Source organism: Leopardus geoffroyi, chromosome A1 (genome assembly GCF_018350155.1).
Source record: "Leopardus geoffroyi isolate Oge1 chromosome A1, O.geoffroyi_Oge1_pat1.0, whole genome shotgun sequence".
In the NCBI taxonomy this organism is placed as follows: domain Eukaryota; kingdom Metazoa; phylum Chordata; class Mammalia; order Carnivora; family Felidae; genus Leopardus; species Leopardus geoffroyi.
In genome coordinates this window covers 67508244-67529668 of record NC_059326.1, presented here as the reverse complement: position 1 = coordinate 67529668, position 21425 = coordinate 67508244, and the positions used below count along the sequence as shown (strand labels likewise).

The window sequence follows — 21425 nt, the reverse complement described above, 5'->3', positions numbered from 1 at the left end:
TCTTTGTTTTCTACAGTTGGCTATAATCTGTGTTTGACACAAACTAAGATGATGAATGTCCCAAACTACACAGGTCTTTCTGAGAAATTAAGACATGTGAACATTCTGAGAATTGTTGTAAGTCGCCAAATCATGACGAACAAAAGGGCACATAGCTCTACAGCTCTCTGAACTCTGAATGCACTAGCACTGCTTCACTTTCTCCCTTCGCCGAATTTCACAAATAAATTATCAGTTCTTAGCTTTACTAACTGACATCTGACAATGAATATAATATTTTATTGGGTATTTTGGGGAAGAACCATCTCAAGAGTTCAAGTACAGCAGTGAAGCTAAAGAAAAGCAAGAAGTCATTTTAAACGACCGTAACAATATGCCATGGCCTTAACGTTTCTGCTAAAAGGGAGATTTTAAAAAGCAAATAATAAAGTAGAAAATAGGTAGGAGGTGTAAGTTTCTGCAAACATTCTTGCAGTACTAGGGAAGAATCAATATTTTTTAAGACATGCTTTATCTAAGACAATAATTGAAATTTTTTTAATTACCACGCTGCAGCAGAGCTCAAACCACCAGAACAGTGTGGACTCAGTAATGACATGGTCATTTAGTATATGGTCTCCAGTGAAAATTAACTGGTACAAATTGCTGTGCCGATTACCTACCACCTCCCAAGGTGAGCTAATTGCTAAAATGAGAAAACCTACCTAACAGAAATTTCACATAGTTAAGAAAATTCTATTAACATATCAAGTCTGTTTTTTAAAAGTCTTAATTTTCAAAGATATAAAAACTATATTTCTACAGATCCTACATGTGTGATTGTACCCTATTTTCAAAAAAAAAAAATCTTTATATACATTATTCTCACCAATCTTTACAAAAAATCCTTTTAGGTGGCACAGTGAAAACTGCTAGGAATATGCAGGTAACTTGTTTAAGTCTATATTTACTTACATAACTTAACCAAGAATCATAGGATTATCAAGTGGCAAAGCCAAGATTAAAAACCTTGGTTTCCTGTTATTCCAGAGGGTTAATAATACCAGTAATAAAAGTGTGAGTTTACAAAAAAGCATTAAGAAAAATACTGCCAAACCAAAATCTAATTATGTTCTGTTTACAAAGTAAATTACAGGAGCGGGATGATCATTCTTCTGGTGAGAACTTTATCTTATCAAAAAAAAATAGAAAAAAATAAACAAAAAAACCCACCTCATTACCCTACAGGTTAACTTGTCACTCTTAACCATCCCAAATAAAGGTGAGAATGTATAATTTAAGAGAGGATTCCAAAAAGTCAGTGTCAGAAAGTCCTGCACAAAAGCATATAGAAAATCCTTTAAGCCCTCACTTAGAACCTATTTATTGTGGCCATCTCGTTTCTCTCAGTCCCAATAGATTAAAAGCTGCAGAGAGTAGAAACTATAGACAAACCTAAGTGAGCAACAGGATGTCCAGCCTAAGGGAGTGAGGAAGTGTGACCAACACAGAAGAGGCAACGGACTGCAGGAACCCCCAAGGGCCTCAAAGTAAAAGAACTATACTTCTGATCTCAAGTCATCAAGAAAATTAAACCGTCTTTAGTGAAATCTTTTAGGGGGGGTAAAAAACTATATAATACAGTGAGAAAAGCTTTCTGTCAAAATTATCTTGACTTGGGGCACCTGGGTGGCTCTATCGGTTGGGCGTCCGACTTCAGCTCAGGTCATGATCTCACAGTCCGTGGGTTTGAGCCCCGCATCGGGCTCTGTGCTGACAGCCTGGAGCCTGCTTCAGATTTTGTGTCTCCCTCTCTCTCTCTGCCCCTCCTCTGCTCTCGCTCTGTCTCTCTCAAAAATAAATAAAGGTTAAAAAAAAAAATCTAAAAAAAAAAATTATCTTGACTTATTCTTGATACTTACAGTAGAAAATGTAGTTATCTGGAAAATTCTCTTGTGTTAGATACATTTGCATTTAAGTGTTGTGTATTTATTTTATTAATCTATTTCACCCAGAATCCTGCAAATATTTTTAAATGTTTTCTTTCAACATTAAATAATGTTTATTTTAAATGTTATCCAAATGCTACTAACTAGAAATAACTAGGATGGCCACTGAGGGTTTTGGTTCCAAGATACAAACCTACTGCAGCATGAAACTGAGATAAAGCATCAGCTAGTTGTCCAGCTGCAAGTAATTTCTTGCCCAATTCAAGATGTTTCTCAACATCTGCATTTACTCCACATTCAGCACCTAAAAACAACAAAAATCAGTTAACTCTCCATGACCAAGATTCAATTCTGAATAAAATGTTAAAAATAAGTTATCTCCCTCAAGCATTTGCCCAGATAAGAGTCACAGAAGCCAAAGACATAGCTTCAGCTATAGAAAAGGTAACTTAATAAAGCACAGTGCTTCATTTAAAGCATATAAGCCACCCAAAAATACACCCTGGTCATATCAAAAGAATGTAACTGTCTCCAAAATATAAGGGAAACTGCATAACCCAGTAGTAAAAATACATCGAACAACAAAGTCAGAATTCCTTTGTTAAACTAGAATCTCATTTTAATGGGTATTATCACCGAGTCCACTCTAATATTCAAGTACTAATTAAGCATCTACAATGCATCAGGCACTATTCTAGGTATTTGGGATAAGTGAGCAACACACACACACACACACACACACACACACACACACACCTCTGCCACTCACGGCACCTGACATTATGAAGGGAGAAGGCAGACACAAGAAATACATACACTACACAGTATGTTAGGTGAGAAGTACCATGGAAAAAGTCAAGGCACATGAGGGCACCAGAAGTGCTGGTGCTTTCAGTATTAAAGAACATGGTCAAGGGCGGGCCGCATGGAGAAGCTGACATCTGAAGCTGACAAAGGAAAGGAAGGAACTCACCAGGCAGATATGTAGAAAAAGAACTTTCTAAGAGGAACCAGCTAGTGCAAGGGCCCTAAGTCAGGAGAATGCCAGCTTATGTTTCAGAAACAGCAGGGAGACCAGGATGGCTACCCCAGGGCCAACAAGGAAAACAGTACTAGAAGATGAGGTCAAGAAGCAGAGGGCCATGTACGGCTTTGGTTTCACTCTGGGTAAAATGGGGAGTTCGTGAGGAACTGTGAGTAAAATAACCTCCTCTGACTGACTAGGCCAGTTACCAATGTGCTACCTCTCTCCTCTGAATTCATCTTTCAGTACCTGGCTTTAAAAATGGACTGGAGTTTTTAAGCATTTCTTCTTTATACTGAGTACAATATTATACTCTGTCAAGTAAAAGGTACTGAAGGGGCACTGCAGGAAAGACACCTTCAGGGTCTTGTTGCTATCTTTATTTTGTTCTGGTTCCTACTGCACGGTACCTATGGGGAGGATACCCAGTGGCTCCCAGTCCTAGCCATATGCCCCTGGGTCCAGTCCCTCAGCAACCTGGTAGCCTTGACCAGGCACTACCTCCCAATGAGGACACCATGAAGCCCAGGTTTTATGCCCACACACAGCACCCTGACTCCCCCCGCCCCCCCCCCCCACACACACAGGCCAACCAACCCGGGTTCAACTACACTTAAGAGGGTTATTTCCTGCTTGCCCAGCTACAGTGGACCAGCTCTAATTTCAGCAACTCAGCAAACTTTTCTACCAGCAACTTAAGGTTGTACCTCTACCTTCTCTAATAAGATCTTAAACCCAAGACTTTAGTAGTTCACCCCTCTAAGTTGACCTTTCTTTGGGGACCATCTGTTAGCCCCAGAGTATCCTTTAGAGCTCCCTTTACATCTTTATAGTTATTCTCCTATCATAGCGTAACAATTCTTTATATTAAACTTCCCTCTTTTAAATTACTCTGTGGTCTCTGTCTCCTGAATGGATCCAGACTTATATACAGTTGGCACTGGGGAATGGTCCTAGCAGACCCACAAAGACAGGATTTAAGGACGAGTTTGGTCATATCCTTGAGCTTGAATGTAGTGATGAGCTCATTGTCAATGAGAAATAAGATGTCAGTAATCCATAGCAGGTATTAGAATCATAATTAATCAAGATACCATTTGTGGTTGACAGTAATCCCATGCTAACTAGAAAACCGAGACTGTTGTTGCACTTGACCCGAATAATAGTAGTGATGAAGGTAAGGACTGTGGTTCGGGAGGATTCTTCTGAGTGCATTAGAGCACTTTCAGAGACAAAGAAAGAAGCAGCTCAGCCCGCGCCCTCAGCTCAAGTCTCTTTCTGTGAGCTTCCATGGCAGCCCTAAAACAATTTCTTATTTTTGTAGCCACACAGCCGATTGAGCTGAAAATCAAACACAAAATTGAATGTAACGTGTGTAGAAGGGTGCATATGGAAATTAAGAAGCCAAAGCATTTCTCATTTATGGTGAGCATGAGGTTCCACTATTCAGATACTTAGAATGATGCTAAAATAGACACTGCCCGAAAAAAATTCAGAACAATCATCACTTGGGAAGGTGGGAGAAAGGACAGACTGGGAAAGGGCAGATGAGAACCTTCTGGGGTGATGATAATGTTGTAATCTTGATAGAGGTTTGGGTACACAGGGAGGTGCAGTTATCAAAACTCAGCAAATAGACACTTAAAATATGGACATTTTATTATACATAAATTTTACCCCCCAAAAAACTGTTGATGATATGCATGTTAAAGTGTTTAGGGAAATCTGCACGGATATTATTATGAAATATATATATTTATGTTTGTGTATTTATTTTGAGTGGGGGAAGAGACAGAAAGAGAGGGAGAGATAATCCCAAGCAAGCTCCACACTGTCAGCACAGAGCCCCATACAGGGCTCGATATCACAAACCATGAGATCATGACCTGAGCCAAAATCAAGAGTCAGACGATTAACCAACTGAGCTACCCAGGTGCCCCTTGAAATATATTTTTTTGAAAAGAACTAATGGGTAGAGAAATGCCCAGATAAATATGTGTTAAAACCAAGTATGATAATTATATTAATGGCAGAATCGAGATGATGGATATAGGAGCATACATTACAAAATTCTTTCAACTTTATGAAATGTTTTAATAATACAATTTTCGGAAAATATACAATATAGTGTTGTAGTGGGGGAATACACACAGGGTGCTGTAAGGACACAAGTTAGGGCACCTAACACCTATAAATAAAATTTAAAATTTGGGGTGCCTGGGTGGCTTGGTGGGTTGATTGTCCAACTCTTAATTTCAACTAAGGTCATGATCCCAGGGTCATGGGATGGAGTACTGTGTCAGGCTCTGTGCTGAGCATGGAACCTGCTTAAGATTCTTAAGATTCATTCATTTCTCTCTCTCTCTCTCTCTCTCTCTCTCTCCCTCCCTCCCTCCCTCCCTCCCTGCCTCCCTCTCCTCCTCTCCCCTGCTCTTTCTCTCAAAAATAAATTTTTTAAAAAATGAAAACAATTTCAATTTCTCAGTCATTAGTCACAGTTTAAGTGCTGGAAAGCTACCGGCTAGTCCAGGAAACAGTGCACATAATATCGAACACTTCCCATCATCATAGAAAGTTCTACTGGACGGCACTGAGGGGGGTTTTACTGAAGTATCACCTGAAACCCAAAGGAAAAATGGGGACAATACCGCCTGCATGAAAAAGCCTTAAGAGGGAAAAAAAAAAACCAACACTCCAAACACAAAGAACATCACCTTTAAATGCCCAGACGGAAGAGAATTAATGAGGCTTTCAGAGAAATTAAAGTCCTGCATTTCAGCTCTCTCTCCTCTCCATCATGATTTAATTATTCTGGAGTGGGTCACTTTAAGTGCTAGGTGAGTCTCATAAATAGCCAGTATGGAAGAGGGAAATTATAAGGTATCCTGTTACAACAACCCAGGTAACTTGACAGCGAGACGATCGAGAGTGTGGAGTAGGAGTGTGGAGGAGAAGCCATGAAAAAAAAGAAGAGTAGATTGCTCAGAGGAATAGAAGAGAGAAAGACAACTACACATGACTTGCGGTGACTGGCTGGATGTGGAGGGCGGGTGAAGAAAGACCAGGAGTGCAGGGTCCAGGATATCCACAACAATGTGGGCAACTATGTGAGCCTGCCACTTCAGTCATCAAAAGCAACTGAATTCTTTATTTCATCTAACATAGCAAAGAGCTGAAAGAAATGCACTCTATCTTGCTATTTTCCCTACTAAACAAAGTAGCTTTTTCAGCTTCCAGTGTTCCTAGTTTCTGTGCAGTGTCTTATTACCTTGGCTGCCTGATGGACCCCTCCACACAAGGAAGACAAGGAAGGGGAGGGAGGGAAGGAGAAAACCTTAACTTGATGGCCTCAAAAACTTAGGATCCTGTGAACCCTGTTTGTTTGGGGCAACAATGTGAAGACGTCTACCCTATTTAAGAGTGTGTGAGTAACATGTAGAGAAATTAGTTGGGAGTTTTCAATGGGCTGGGAAAGCATTATTTTTCCCTTGATTTTTTTTAATGTTTATTTTGAGAATAATCTTTATTTTGAGAAAGAGAGAGAGAGAGAGAGAGAGAGAATGAGCAGGGGGAAGGGCAGAGAGAGAGAGAGGGAGGGAGCATTCCAAGCAGGCTCCAGGCCTCAAGCACTGTAAGATCCCATGAACCATGAGAGCGTGACCCGAGGCAAAATCAAGAGTTGGCAAAATCAAGAGTTGGACGCCTAACTGACTGAGCCCCCCAGGTGATGTGGGAAACAAAGGCAGAAGGAAACAGCAGGTAAAATTAAATTTCCTTATAACCTGCAACCCATAAACAACTACCTGAGGCTAGAGTTTCTCCAGGAACTCCCTACTGTCTTAATGCTAATGCTTTGCTAGAGGAAAAACCACCTTAGCTTGACAATAGCTAGGCCTCCAGTATCCTGTGAGTCTTCTTTAGCAGATGAAAATCTCTTTGGAAACTTCCTCTTGACATTACCTCCCACCAAATCCCAACTCTATAAGCAGTCTCTCCACAGGGTCCCATAGCAGCTCTTCCTGCCCATGGGTCCTGTGCCCGTGCTTTAATAAAATCACTTTTGCACCAAAGATGTCTTCAAGAATTCTTTCTTGGCCGTCGGCTCCAGACCCCACAAACCCCACTATCATCCGAAAACCTCATCACCAGGCACCCCTATTTTTCCCTTTAAAAATGAGAATATAGGGGGGCGCCTGGGTGGCGCAGTCGGTTAAGCGTCCGACTTCAGCCAGGTCACGATCTCGTGGTCCGTGAGTTCGAGCCCCGCGTCGGGCTCTGGGCTGATGGCTCAGAGCCTGGAGCCTGTTTCCGATTCTGTGTCTCCCTCTCTCTCTGCCCCTCCCCCATTCATGCTCTGTCTCTCTCTGTCCTCAAAAAATAAATAAACGTTGAAAAAAAAAAAAAAAAATGAGAATATAGGCTCTTGCTCTGTAAATTCACTATGCAGTAACGATTCAGAAACCAGTTACGTTCTGACAGTGAGGGTCACCTGTAGTTCCACCTAATTCCATACCATATCCAAAAATAACCTGCTTTTCATAATGAAGACTACGGAAACCAAGGTATTTCATTAAACAAATGTTACTGAATATACACTATGTGTTAAACTGTGGCCATAACAGAGATGAACAGGGTGGTCTTCCTCAAAGAGGCAATGAGGAGAATCCCTCAGGCTTTAGTCATTTATGAGAATGCCCTAGCGGGCAGGGTTCCCATCAGTGACTCTGGAGAAAGGCTGTTTTTGAACATTACACTGGCATCTCTGCCACATATTGAAGTATTTACAGAATATATAATATGAAGAACAGCACTGACTTCAAAATAATCTTGAAAGGAAAATGAAAGTATAAGTGAAATAAGATTGGCCATATGTTGATAAATTCTGAAGCTGGCTCACAATACTATTCCCTCTACTTTGGTATATTTTTAAGATTTTCCCAAATCAAGTTTTTAAAAAATTTAAATCCTTTCAATAAAGAGAAAACTGGCTTATAAAAATCTCTTACACTGGGGCCCCTGGATGGCTCAGTCGGTTAAGCATCCGACTTTGGCTCAGGTCATGATCTCATGGTTCATGAGTTCAAGCCCCGCATTGGGCTCTCTGCTGACAGCTCAGAGCCTGGAACCTGCTTCAGATTCTGTCTCTGTCTCTCTGCCCCTCCCCTGCTCGTGCGCTCTCTCTTTCTTTCTCTCTCTAATATAAAATAAAACATTAAAAAAAAAATCTCTTACATCAAAAATGTTTTGAAGTAAGTGGACCACAGGGATTGGCACATGAGCCTACCTCCCAACATACTCAAATTTACAGAAGCTATTTAAAGAATAAATGCATAACCTTGCTGGGGGTGAGAGGGGAATTTTTATTTAAAGAAGAAGGCCATCAGAGAAACAGAAATCTTAGGGGAAAAATGTAGAAAGGACAGAATAGGGTTAGTGGGCAAAATCACATACAAACACCATTCCGGGGAATGTGTGCCATGGAGGTAGATGCAGTCCTTTGTGCTCCAAACTCCAATACAAGGAAAAGGAAGGGACCCTTGGATTTCCCAGCCTCCAGACAATTGGCCTTCTCCCACAAACTGCTCTCACACTGGCAATGAGCAATTCTGAAATTTACAAAGATAATCATAAAATCAATCTTTAAGAAACTAATACCAAGTAAGAGAATTTAGGGGAAATAATTAGTGGAACAAATAGTAAAAAAATTCTAAAAATGAATATCATGGCCATTCTTACAAATTCAAAAGGATGCAGTATTCATAACACACAGAACAGACCAACTATTTATTCATTTATTGCTGTAGCAGTGGAGAAAAAGACAGATAAAATCATTTCTAAGTGCCATAACAAACTGCCAGAGGAAAGGAGAAGTACTTAATACAAAGGGGTCAAATAAGTCTTCCCTAAGAAGATAATGTTTGAGTTAAAACACAAAGGGGTATGGGGATAGGGAGGATCCTGAATGACAAGTGCCTCCAGAATGCCAAAATATGTCCAGACAAGGAGTACAAAACAAGTGCAAAGGGCTTAGATAGGACCAAGCTCACCTTCGAGGAATCAAAAGGAGGCTCCAGCATGTTAGGAAGGATAGAGGACAGGTGCCTGAGTGGCTCAGTCAAACTTCGGACTCTTGGTTTCAGCTCAGGTCATGATCTCATTGTTCCTGAGATAGAGCCCATTCAGCTCAGGTTATGATCTCACGGTTCCTGAGAGAGAGCCCCATGTAGGGCTCTGCACTGGCAGGGTGGAGCCTGTTTGGGATTTTCTCTCTCCCTCTCTCTCTGACCCTCTCTTGCTCATGCGCAAGCACATGTGTGCTCTCTGTCTCTCTCAAAATAAATATTTAAAAATAATAAAACTAAAAAAATAAAAAAAAGGATAGAGGATGCAGGCAAGATAGATCACAATGGGCCTTTCAGGCCAAGGTATGAAACTTACATTTTATTCTAAGTACAAAGACACATCATTAGAAGGGTCTTACTAAGGAACTCACTACCTGATTTACATTTTAAAAAGACCCCTGCTGGCTGCAGTGTGGAAAAGAGATTAGAGGCAGACAAGAATGTGAAGAAGTGTGGTGGGTAGCAAGCTGCATTATAGTATATACACTCTGATTTCATTTATGCTTAAAATATATATATAACATATATTCCTAGATTAACTTTTTCCAGTAAAAATGTGGGTCATGTACTAATACAGTACAAACTTAATAAACTGAGAAAGATGTTCCTGATTGAATAATCACTTGCAACTGAAAACTCTTGTAAAGAATATTTGCAAACACTATATACATATAATATTTTACAACGAAGCAGCCAATTAAGTCAGGAAAGAAAAGCAAAATAACCCTGCCTCCTTTCTCAGAGGACTGTGCAGCTGGGGAGATTCCAACAGGACGGAGGATGTTAGATCTCATTGTCTTCCTACCCCTGGACCTTTCCCCCAAGCACTTCAATAAAATGGTTTCATTCCTCCCACCCCCAAAAACAACAACAACAACAACAACAACAACAACAACAACAACACCCTGCCTCACTTGTTTAAGTGTAGTTCAAAGGGACAGCATTATAATCAGATACTGCAGAGAATATAGGTGATATAGATCCTAAAATTTAAAACAATCCTTATCTTTTACAGATTCTAAAATATTTATGAATGAAATGAGAGCATGTATGATAGGTTTAAAAATAATCCATGGGTATAGATGCAATAAGATCAATCATGAGTTGGTAACTGTTAAAGCTAGGAGATGGGTACCTAGGGGTTCATATACCATTCCCCACTTTTGTAAATGTGTGCAATTTTCCACAATAAAATTTTATATTAAATCTCTTTAAGGGATTAGGGGTGGAATATTAAAACAGTTAAAGATAGCTCATTTTCATTTTTTATAAGATAATTTCTAATATAAGCTATCCATCCATAAAATTTATAGTGCCTAGTGTAAAATACAAAAATTTGTGAGTCGCTCATGAAGGGAGAAATGTGTGTACAGAAGCCATGGCAAATTAAAGTAGAGAATGACTAAGAATCAAATAAGAATGGTGAAAGCACTGTGTGTGAACTCTGGAACAATCCAGCCCATTACAGGAGGCTCAAGTAATTACAGGGGCATGTCGATGGGATTCTGTGTATTCTCAAAATGCAGGGGGTATGAAGGGGGTAGTCTTCAAAATAGTATGAAGGTTTCATTTAAAACATTTTCCTGATACATTTTCTCAAAGGGAGGATCAGATCAATGTACTCAATACAAGATTCCAGACTGCCCGAGGAAGAAATTTGGGCATGAGATAAACTATTAGTGAAAATGTTTTCCTTATCCAACTATGAAAATGTTTAACAGGAAAGATGTAACACAAAAGGAATTAAGAACCTACTATGGGCTGGATACTTTCAGTGTCATAATTTCACTTAATTTTCACAACAACCCTAGAAAATAAACATGTTTCATACTCTTACAGCTCAGAAAACTGAGGTTTAAGAAGTTACCCATCCTGCTAGAAGACTCACAGTATCTGTCAAAACAAGATTCGATTCCAAAGCCCAACTTTCTTTTCAGCATAGGCCATGATCCTTTTCCCTATCTAATCTAGGCTAGGTGTCCCGCAGTTACTAAGCCCTGTATGCTTCATTCACTCGACCCATCATTTAATATGACATTTTAGCACAATGGTTTCCAACCTCCAAGGCTGATTTGAACCTAGGTCTAGTGAGAAGCAAGGAATGCATCTGCCAAGTTCTTTGAACTATTCCATCAAGTCATTTTGGGTCAGACATTCCTCACTGAGTCATTGTGGTTTCCTGCTTTCACAGTGGTTGGAAGGAACCAGAGCTCAACCCCCAACTGACTCTCCACCACCTCCCCACAGTGCCCTTAGAAGAACCCTCCTTGGCTACCCTCGCAGGTGTGCCAGAACTACAACCAGGAACCAGGGACCACCATCAACTGCCAGATCAACCTGGAGCTCTCTGACTCCTACTTCTACCTACTTCTGCCTCCATGCCTTACTACTTTGACCTCAATGGTGTGGCTTTGAAGAACTTTGTCAGATATTTTCTTCTCCAATCTCAAGAGAGGAAACATGCTAAGATACTGAGGAAGCTGCAGAACCAACCAGGTGACCAAATCTCAAATCTTTCAGGATATCAAGAAACTAAACCATGGTAAGTGAGAGAGCTGGCTGAAGGCAATAGAGTGTGCAAGTGTTACCTTGGAAAAACGTATAAATCTGTCTCTACTGAATGCACAATACTGCACAAACTGGTCACTGACAAAAATGACCGCTTATGTGACTTCACTGATATTTATTACCTAAATGAGCAGGTGAAATCCATCAAAAAATGGGGGCCCCAGAATTGGTATGGCAGAGTATCTCTTTGATAAGCACATCCTGGGAGACAAGTAACAATGACAGCTAAGCCTTAGGCTGGCTTCACATAGTCATGAGGTTGACTTCCCTGGTCACCAAAGATAAGCATGCACGCTGAGGTTACCTTTAACTTTTCTGTAAACTATACCAACACTTCCACTTAAGTTATTTCATTTGTACTGTTCCCTCAGATAAATTTAATTTGGTATATACCCTCCAAAAAAGTTATGCCTTACTCTCACCCCAAAAGTGAAGTTACTCCTCAAACTAAATTTCTCTCACCTTCTAGGATTACAAGAGGTATCCAGCATTTCTCTGTCCCTTCTAAATGAAACTCAGATCTTTATTATGTTACAATTTTGTCCAATATAATTTCTATTTAATGTGATAAGTATATACCACCTCCTCTACAAGAATTTTCTGTGGCCCTCTCAAATCATCCAGAAAGAATGATTATGTCTTCAGTGCACCTTGGTCACGTCTCCCTAACAGACCCTGCCACAGCATAAGGGTTGTTGCATAGGCGCCTTTCTCCCTGCAAGAGGTGGTGTGCCTTCTAACTGGGATCTTCTCTCACCTTCTTCCAAATCCAGCCCCCCATGCTGCTGCCAAAGTGATCCCTCAAAAACGCACTCCTAATAAAAAGGATGCGGTATTTTCACATCGCTGGCTAAGTTCAATCTAAACCCTTTCAGAACTGGGGTGTCTGGGTGGCTCAGTCAGTTAAGCAGCTGACTCTTGATCCCAGCGTCATGAGTTCAAGCCCCATGTTGAGCTCCACACTGGGCATGAAGCTTACTTAATAAAGAAAAGAAAAGAAAAGAAAAGAAAAGAAAAGAAAAGAAAAGAAAAGAAAAGAAAAGAAAAGAAAAGAAAAGAAAAGAAAAGAAAAGAAAAGAAAAGAAAAAAAGAAAAGAAAAGAAAAGAAAAGAAAAGAAAAGAAAAGAAAAGAAAAGAAAAGAAAAGAAAAGAAAAGAAAAGAAAAGAAAAGAAAAGAAAAGAAAAGAAAAGAAAAGAAAAGAAAAGAAAAGAAAAGAAAAGAAAAGAAAAGAAAAGAAAAAGAAAAACTTTTAAAAAACAAAAATAAAAATAAACCCCTTCAGCTCTGAAGGCAAACAAGACCCTTCGTGATCAGATCCCATGATGTGTGTCCAGTCTCATCATGACCACTCCTCCACCTCTTACTTTACACTCCTGTATCAGCATGAACTGGTTGTACTTCCCTGAAGAGACTGTGTTCTCATGCCACATCCCTTTGCACTTGCTGTTCCATGAAAAGGACTTTCCCACTTGCCCCCTGGGATATTTCTACCCCAACAGGATTCCGTCCTCACATGCTGGCTCCTTTGTGAGACCTCCCCTAACTACTGCAGTGAGAGGGTGGGTGGGAGAAAGCCCCTTCTGTGCTCCTATGACATCTCCACACTCAAAAGTACATGAGTTTAAGTTGCAATACCACTGTCTCAATTACTGACCTTCACAGTTTGCTGGCCTCTCACAACCCCTGAGAACCCAACCCAGGTAAAAAGCAAGTTTGAGAAAAGAAACCATCTTTTCTTCTTTATATCACCTAATCCAGTACCTTGCCCACAGTGGACACTCAATATTCACTGACTGACGTAACTATCTTCCTTCTTAAATGTATCACAACTCATCATAATAATAAAATCCAATGTCTGGTTCCTCCGCTGGTTGTGGCTATGAAGCAAGGGGTTCAACAGCTCCCTTGGAAGCAGGAGTGCAAGCTTGTGAAGTTTTCTCAAGTGGCTGCAGATTTGAAACAATTCTGTCTGTACAAGGTTCAACACAATCCCCTGCTAACTAGAGTAACTTCAAGTAGGAATCCCTTCAGACCCCAGAAGGTCTGTTCCTTTTGGTAGAAAAATGAATCTGTGGATGGTTTTCTAACCCACTTTTCATGAACCAGTGAATATTCAAAGGAGCACTACATTTGAAGCCTGTAGAAAAGCTTATCCCTAAACATATGCCATAGTAAAATTCTACTTTTGTCAATCCGTAACATCTCTCTGCATTTTCATAAATTTCTATTTCACAAGAATATGTATATTTTACATACACTGGCAGCAGCATACAACAAAATACTTAGTGTAATATGTAATATGTGATAACAAGTACCAAATCAAACTGATGCTACCAAAGATTCATAAAGACACTAATATGTAAAAAGAAAAAATTATTTATAAATCATGGCTGTTTTTGTAGTATCTCAACCCTATTTTCAGCCATGGATACTTTTTATTCCTTTGCCACATACAGTGGCAGTGGTAATAAGCTATCTCCTGTTTTCTGATTAGGCAACCAAACATCATGCCATTGCCTAATCAGCATGAAACAATAGGTTCCTCCTTAGATGAGCATAACCATAGGTCAGCAAAATATACAGGAAGCATAAGAAAAAAGGTAGAGTAGTTAAGTCCTTCAATGAAGTTAGTACTGAAATCCATCATATTTTGAAGAGCAAAATTAAAGAATTTTAAGAAATGTAAAGTTGAGGGGTTAAGAATATGATGTGGTGGGGCACCTGGGTGGTTCAGACGGTTAAGCGTCCGACTTCAGCTCAGGTCACGATCTCGCGGTCCGTGGGTTCGAGCCCCGCGTCGGGCTCTGGGCTGATGGCTCAGAGCCTGGAGCCTGCTTCGGATTCTGTGTCTCCCTCTCTCTCTGCCCCTCCCCCGTTCATGCTCTGTCTCTGTCTCAAAAATAAATAAACATTTAAAAAAAATTTAAAAAAAAAAGAATATGATGTGGTGAGAATCACAATCAAGACTGAAGAACAAGAACAAAAAAGGCAACAACTAGGGTCAAAGATACTAAGGTTCAAGCTAAGGCCAGGTGACAGGGCCAGAAGCAAGCCCAGGGTAGCTATTCAGGTTGGAGCACTCAGAATGTGAGAGATGAGAGGGACCTCTGGCTGGCTCAGTAAGTACGGCATGGAACTCTTGATCTTGGAGTTGCAGGTTCAAGCCCCATATTGAGTGTAGAGATTACTTAAAAATAAAATCTTTAACAGGGAAGAAAAAAAATGTTAGGGATGAGGAAAACCCAAAGGTCATTCTACAAAGGCACATGAGGCCAAAAAAAAAAAAAAAAAGGACAAAATACTGTCTATAAAAGATCTGATCTGAATCCAAGATGCAAGCAAGAGGGGGGCAGAGTCTGAAAGAAGTCTCATGGCAGAAACACAGAAAAAGTGGAAACTGGCCACAGAAAGACCAAGAAGTGCATTATCTTAGCAATTCCATAGTCAACTAAGGACCAATGACAAAAGAGTTTCAATAAAAATACACTGAGCTGGAAACCCTAAAGTCATTATGACCTAAAAAGTGGTTCAGCCAAAATGAAAGGAAAAAAGGCTGAGTAGTTGTGTAATACATTTGAACTAAATGTCTGCACCGAAATCTTCCTTAGATGAACTTGGAAAATAAAATCTATTGTAACCAGGTTTGCTCAATTTCAGTGGACATTGTCTGTCTTTGCTTCAATTAACTGTGAAGGTATAAATGTTGTGATGTGATCCCCTGCTCAAGGAATGTAGAAAATAAGTATGAAGAGTCCTTGCAAAAAACAAAAAACAAACGAACAAACAAAATCTCAGCCAACTTCACTCACCAATTTAAAAAATATTTAATCTACTTCATCTCAACATGTTTTAGGTACAGAGATAAGAGCTCTTTCCACAAAGCTTATATTCTTGAGATAACAGGCAAGAAAAGTAAACGAGGTAATTCAGACAATGTGAAATTTTATGAAGAAAATTCAAAAAAGTAAACAGAGACTATTAACTGAAGGAGAGCATGCTTTTTAACATAGTATGTCAGGCCTCTCTGAAATACGAACGTTCATTTGAAGACCTCATATGAAGCTTTCCAAACCGTGGGAACAGCAAGAATCAAGACTCTCAGTCAGAAATGAGGTTGGCATTTGGAAGTAAAAGAAGTTGTGTGGTGGGAGCCTAAGGATGAGGGGAAGATTAGGACGAAATAGGTGTAAGTAAATAAGAGTCTGATATGTAAGGCTTTGCAGTTATCAGCGGAGTAACGTGTTGAAGAGAGAACAGAAGAGGAGGAAATAGAGACTATCAACAACTCTTCAAAGTCCTGCTGTCCAGAGAAGCAAAGATACAGTTCAGTAGCTGAAGGGACACACTACATCAAAGAACAGTTTAGGATGGAAACACTACAGCATCTTGGGAGTGCTGATGTCAAGGATCCCACAGAGAGGAACAAAGTGATGACGCAGGAGAAAAACGATAACTATAGGAGCAATACTTTCAGAAGATGAGAGAAAATGGAATCCAGGACATAAGTATACGAATTGGATTTTGCCAGGAATAGAGAAGCTTTATCCATTTTAACATAAGAAAAGTAGCAAACTGGGTACAGATACACGTAAGCTAGTGAGTGAGTGCCTTTAGTGGAAGAAAGAAAAGGAAACTACCCTGTGATGGCCTTCATTTTCTCAAACAATGACACGTTCTAAGAGAATAAGGTAAAGGAAGGGAGGAAAGGAGGGTTACATTGGAGATTTAAGGAAAGAAAAGGTTTGAAATTCAGATTTTCAAGAACAGACACACAAGGCAATTGTAGGAATGTTGGCAGTATTGCATATGCATTTGAAATTGAGATTATGTGCTTAAAATGAAACCAGTCAGCAAGGTTATCTCCATTTTTCTCCAGCCATGTTCAACTCTGAGGTACAACAAACAAGTCTGCCAAGTTGGACTGAAGAGGTGTCAAATTTTGCCAAGTGAGTAAGACAAAATAATACAGAAGCAAGGAAATTAAAGGCTGTTTTCAATAGAGCAACTACAAGGTGGACCACTAAATCTAAACTGAGAAAGAAGGGAAAAGAATATATATGCTTTACAAAGCATGTCTTATACCCCCAAGTGGTCGGTAAGCTCGATGACAAAAACTGTGAGTTCCACACTATGTGTATCTCATCAGAAAGCACTACAGTGTAAGCCTCTGCTGACTGATTAAATGAGTCTTTCCCATATCCAGAACTCCAAATGACACAAACTCATCAGATTTACAAAACAAAACAAAAAATAAAACAAAATTTTTTAAAAACAGCTTTCTAAAGATCTTGGAAGAAAAATAAATCTATAATTGAAATGTCTTAGTTCTAAAAAGCAGGTGACTGGGTTCCCATGATACTTCCATATGAACAAAGATAAACTGCTGGACATTAATCAAAGGAAAACCATGACACTAGAAATTCAACTTAACCACAATTAATTCACTTCATATGAGAAAATAAAGCCAAATAATTACTACAAAGAATCCCATCAGAGAACAACCTGTCCCACAGAATCAAAACTGCATTTCAGGCTCTTGTTCAGCAAACGATAACTAGTCAAGTAAATTGGAACTTTTACACTACTAACTACAGCATATTGCATTAAAATAATTCTAGAAGCTATCTGACCACCTGCTAATACTTGGTATAGGGGCGCCTGGGTGGCTCAGTCAGTTAAGCGTCCAACTTCACCTCAGATCATGATCTCGAAGCTCATGAGTTGGAGCCCAGCGTCAGGCTCTGTGCTGACAGCCTGGGGCCTGCTTTGGATTGTGTCTGCCTCTTTCTGCCCCTCCCCTGCTCACGCTCTTGCACGCGCGCTCTCTCTCTCTCTCAAAAATAAACATTAAAAAAAATAAAAATAAATAAATACTTAATGTATATATATATTACTTAAAGTCACTCATTTTCCCTGCTTTATTTTTTCTTTCCGAATTTAAATAATGTCAGAAAATCCTAGAGAAGACAAAACATACTTTCAGTAGGTTAGGCGAATATAGAAGTTATCAATATCACTTATACTTAAAATTTTCCAACTATTCTTTTCCTATGGCCAAATAAACAGTTTAGTCAGGTCAGTTCAGTGAAATAAAGAAAAATTGAATCCCAGTAGCATGTTAGTAAGAAAAAGAGTTAAAAGAAAGTTTGGTTCCCAGGCTGTGCTCCCATTGAAACAGAACAAACCATTAGCAAAGAAGTAAAATAGCTACGTTATCTGTAACATGAGAATACTAGACACTACTAAAGTTTTCTTTCTGTTCCAAAAATTCTACTCCTAACCTAGTGCTTTAGACTTCCTTCTTTCAAGGGCCTTTTTTTTTTTTTTTTTTTTTTTTTTTTTTTTTTTTTTCAACGTTTATTTTTGGGACAGAGAGAGACAGAGCATGAACGGGGGAGGGGCAGAAAGAGAGGGAGACACAGAATCGGAAACAGGCTCCAGGCTCTGAGCCATCAGCCCAGAGCCCGACGCGGGGCTCGAACTCACGGACCGCGAGATCGTGACCTGGCTGAAGTTGGACGCTTAACCGACTGCGCCACCCAGGCGCCCCATCAAGGGCCTTTTTAAAAGGGGGTGCTAAGAGATGTAATCTTTCAATTCATAAGACTGCTACATAGTTTCTTTCTTTGGATTACAATCAACAGAAAAGCCTAGAAAAAACCAAAGACGAGTATTTTTAAGTACGGAAGAAACTAGGCCAACTAAGCCAATTACTGGTGACCCTCTCTGTCACATGCAGCTCTCGTTGCTTCACACTCACTCTTCTCACACCCTTCTCCTTCAGCTCCTCTCCCTCCAAACCTCAGACTTAAATCCCCCTGAAGGACTCTGAGGTTACTGAAACCAAACACAACTTATTTTGGAAAACAGGAGCTAACAGTTTGCCAATTCAGGTAAGAGGTTCTTTCTTATCTTTATATCCTCATCACCAAATTTAGTGTCTGGTACATGGCAGACACCTAATCTACTCCTCTATATGTCTTGTTAGACCAGTGATTCTCACCAGTGATTTCTTTTTAGAAATACAAAATTTCAGGTCCCACCCAGACCTACTGAATCAGAAACACTGGTAGGGGAACCCAGCACTCAGTTTTTAAAAGCCCTCCAGGCAGCTTTTGATGCACACTCAAGTTTGGGGACCACTTTTAAACATGCCAGGAAATCAACTTTCTGTTCATTACTGCCAGCGGCCAAAAAAAAACAAACAAAATGCTGATTTTTCCCAGCTGCCACCAGTTACAAATGTTTGGGCCCACATGATACTGTCAGCCACTTCTGCCTCCAGCCTGCACACAAGATGAACTTCAGAGTCGAAAAACTGAGCTTAACTTATGGCTCTTAGATTTAACAGCTCTGTGACCTTACAGCTACACTTAATTAAATGCATCTGTAAAGGAGGAATAGTATCAAATACCTCCGTAAGAGATCACTCATAGAAAGGTGCCTGGCACACAGACCTTTAATAAATTTCACGTCTTTTCCCTCTCTTCCCTGCCACCTGTACCAAGTCCCTGTTACCCTCATACAGACAATGCTCCTGAAAAACAGCACTCTGGCTTTCCTCTGAGAACTGTCACCAATGCCTCCTATACAGAAAAACTCCCTAACAAAGTTTTCCTTCTGGAAAATACTGTAGGAGGGAAATGAAATATTAAGAGTTCTACAGAACCAGGGGCACCTGGGTGACTCAGATCTCACAGTTCAGGAGTTTCAGTCCACGTCAGGCCCGCACTGACAGTGTGGAGCCTGCTAGGGATTCCCTCTCTCCCCCCTCTCTCTCTGCCCCCTCCTCTCTCTCTCTCAAAATAAATAAATAAACTTTAAAAAAAAAAGAGTCTTACAGAACGATATACAGAACAGCAATTCCAAAAAGGTAGTCCAAAAGCTAGCAGGAAAAGAAAATCACATAGAAGTGTGCACTTTCATAAAAAAAAAAAAAAAAAAAAAAAAAAGCATTAAATGGAACATAGGCAACTTTCTCTTAAGTGGTCAAAATAAACCACCAGTAGTAACTGGACATAAATGTGACACTGGGGCGGGGGAGGGTTAGCATTAGAAAATGCAAGAGAACTGGAATAGGTACATGACCCATATTAAAAGTGGTCCAGGCATTCAAATCTCAACTTCCTAGACTGGCGCAATACGAATGTCAAATTCTTTGTCCCAGTGTTGTCACGCTATATGTTCGGATTTGGGGTTCAGAAAAGAATATGCTCACCAGGAGAACAACATCAGTGAAGTTGAGAATTTTGAGGGGATTTTACCATAAACAAGTCCCAACTTCAGCTCCTCACTTCCTCTAAATCTAACATTAAGTCTCATACTGAAATGTGTGACCCCTTGACTACTAGCCCTTTGCATAGGAATGAAAGTAGATCAGTGACTGTAATAGGTCATTATGCCCAATTATTTGTCACAGTCACCAGGCTGGAAGCATTAGTTCAACTGGCACCTTCAACTTTAATTCTTACTCCACTCGCTGACCTCTAGGATGGGACAGCCCTCTACTTTTGCTATTGTTAGAGTAACCAACACTCCAATCTGTAGGACCCAAGCGAAATTTAAGCGTTTGCACCTTTAAGGGGGCCTTTTCCCCCCCAAGAGAACTCGGAAAAAGGAAAACCAGCCCTAAATAGAAGGACACCATCCTGAGCATAGTAAAACCACAAACTTTGTGCCTTGCCCTCCGGGACCTTGAATTCCAGCACCGGCAACAACCAAACAACTTCTATCCACCGCAGAGTACAGGAGTGCGATGGTTACTCAACTTTTTACGGTCAACACTGTCCCCCCCCCCCCCCGCCCGCTTCACGCGGCCGGACACACTGCTCCCTCCCCCCGGAACTCCAAAACGAAAGAAGCCTCCCCTTTGGCCACCTTTACTGCCTCCTCCCAGCACCACTGACCAAGTGTCTCCAGGCGCCAAGCGAGGGTCCCAAGCGAGGCCAGGGCCCGACGGCTGCTCCAGACTCCGCGTCCCAGGACACTCCCGAAGTCGCTGCCGGGTGCCCCGCTCCCCTAGACCCCCTCGACCCCCTCCGGTCCCGCTCCTCCCTCCAAACCCGCCGTCCCCGCCCGGCGGCCCGCCAGTCCCACCACCCCGTCCCCGGACAAACCCGGAACCCAGCGCCGGCCCCCGCCCCGGGGCGGGCTCAGGCCCAGCCGGTCCGCGCGGAGTCCCCGATGCCCGCCCCGCGGCCCCGGCCGCCGGAAGACTCGCGCCGGGACGCAAGCGGGGAAGCGCCAGGGGGCTTGGCCCGGGCGCCCACTTCCCCGGCCAGAGCAGGGAAGGACTCACCTTCGTACTGCAGGTCCACCAGGACCAACAGGAAGGGGAACACCGAGCCCAGCCGGCTGGTCACAGAGCCGGGGGCCACCATGTCCAAGGGCGCGGGCAGTAAGGAGGAGAGAGGGTGCGGGGCCCACCAGCCCCGCCGGCGCTCAGGGTGCAGCTGCGCCCGCCCGCCGTCGGCTCTCGCTCAGGCCTAAGCCGCAGCTGGCGCCCAGCAGAGGAAGGCAGCGGTGGGCGGGGTCCGGGCGACGCTACGCCCCGAGCGCCGCCGCCGCCCAATCGCCTTCTTCCTGGCCCCGCGCCTACCGGGCTCGCCGGGATCGTGGTTCGCGCTGATAGGCTGCGGGGGCCGCCGCCCCGCCCCGTCTCTGATAGGACAACGTGGAGGCACAAGACGAGGCTGCGTCCGCTGGTCGTGGAGCTGTCAGGGAGCTCCAAACGGCCGCGGCCGGCGGGAGGGAGGCGGCCGGAGCGGCTGTGTGGCGGCCGC

The 21425-nt window shown here is 41.7% G+C and overlaps 1 protein-coding gene and 1 pseudogene across 1 annotated transcript in view; one reads left to right on the top strand and one right to left on the bottom strand.

The window, feature by feature from the left end:
• The window catches only part of DNAJC3 (DnaJ heat shock protein family (Hsp40) member C3), a 97341-nt gene extending 76287 nt beyond the window's left edge, over positions 1-21054 (bottom strand). Inside the window, exons 1-2 of the mRNA XM_045480892.1 lie at positions 20942-21054; positions 2122-2232 (exon numbers count right to left, since the gene is read on the bottom strand). Coding sequence (XP_045336848.1) covers positions 2122-2232; positions 20942-21023 — 193 coding nt within the window. The 5' untranslated portion in view covers positions 21024-21054. The remainder of the gene's footprint in view (positions 1-2121; positions 2233-20941) is intronic.
• Positions 13495-13934, top strand: LOC123599349 (annotated as a pseudogene).
• Positions 21055-21425: the final 371 nt, after the last annotated feature.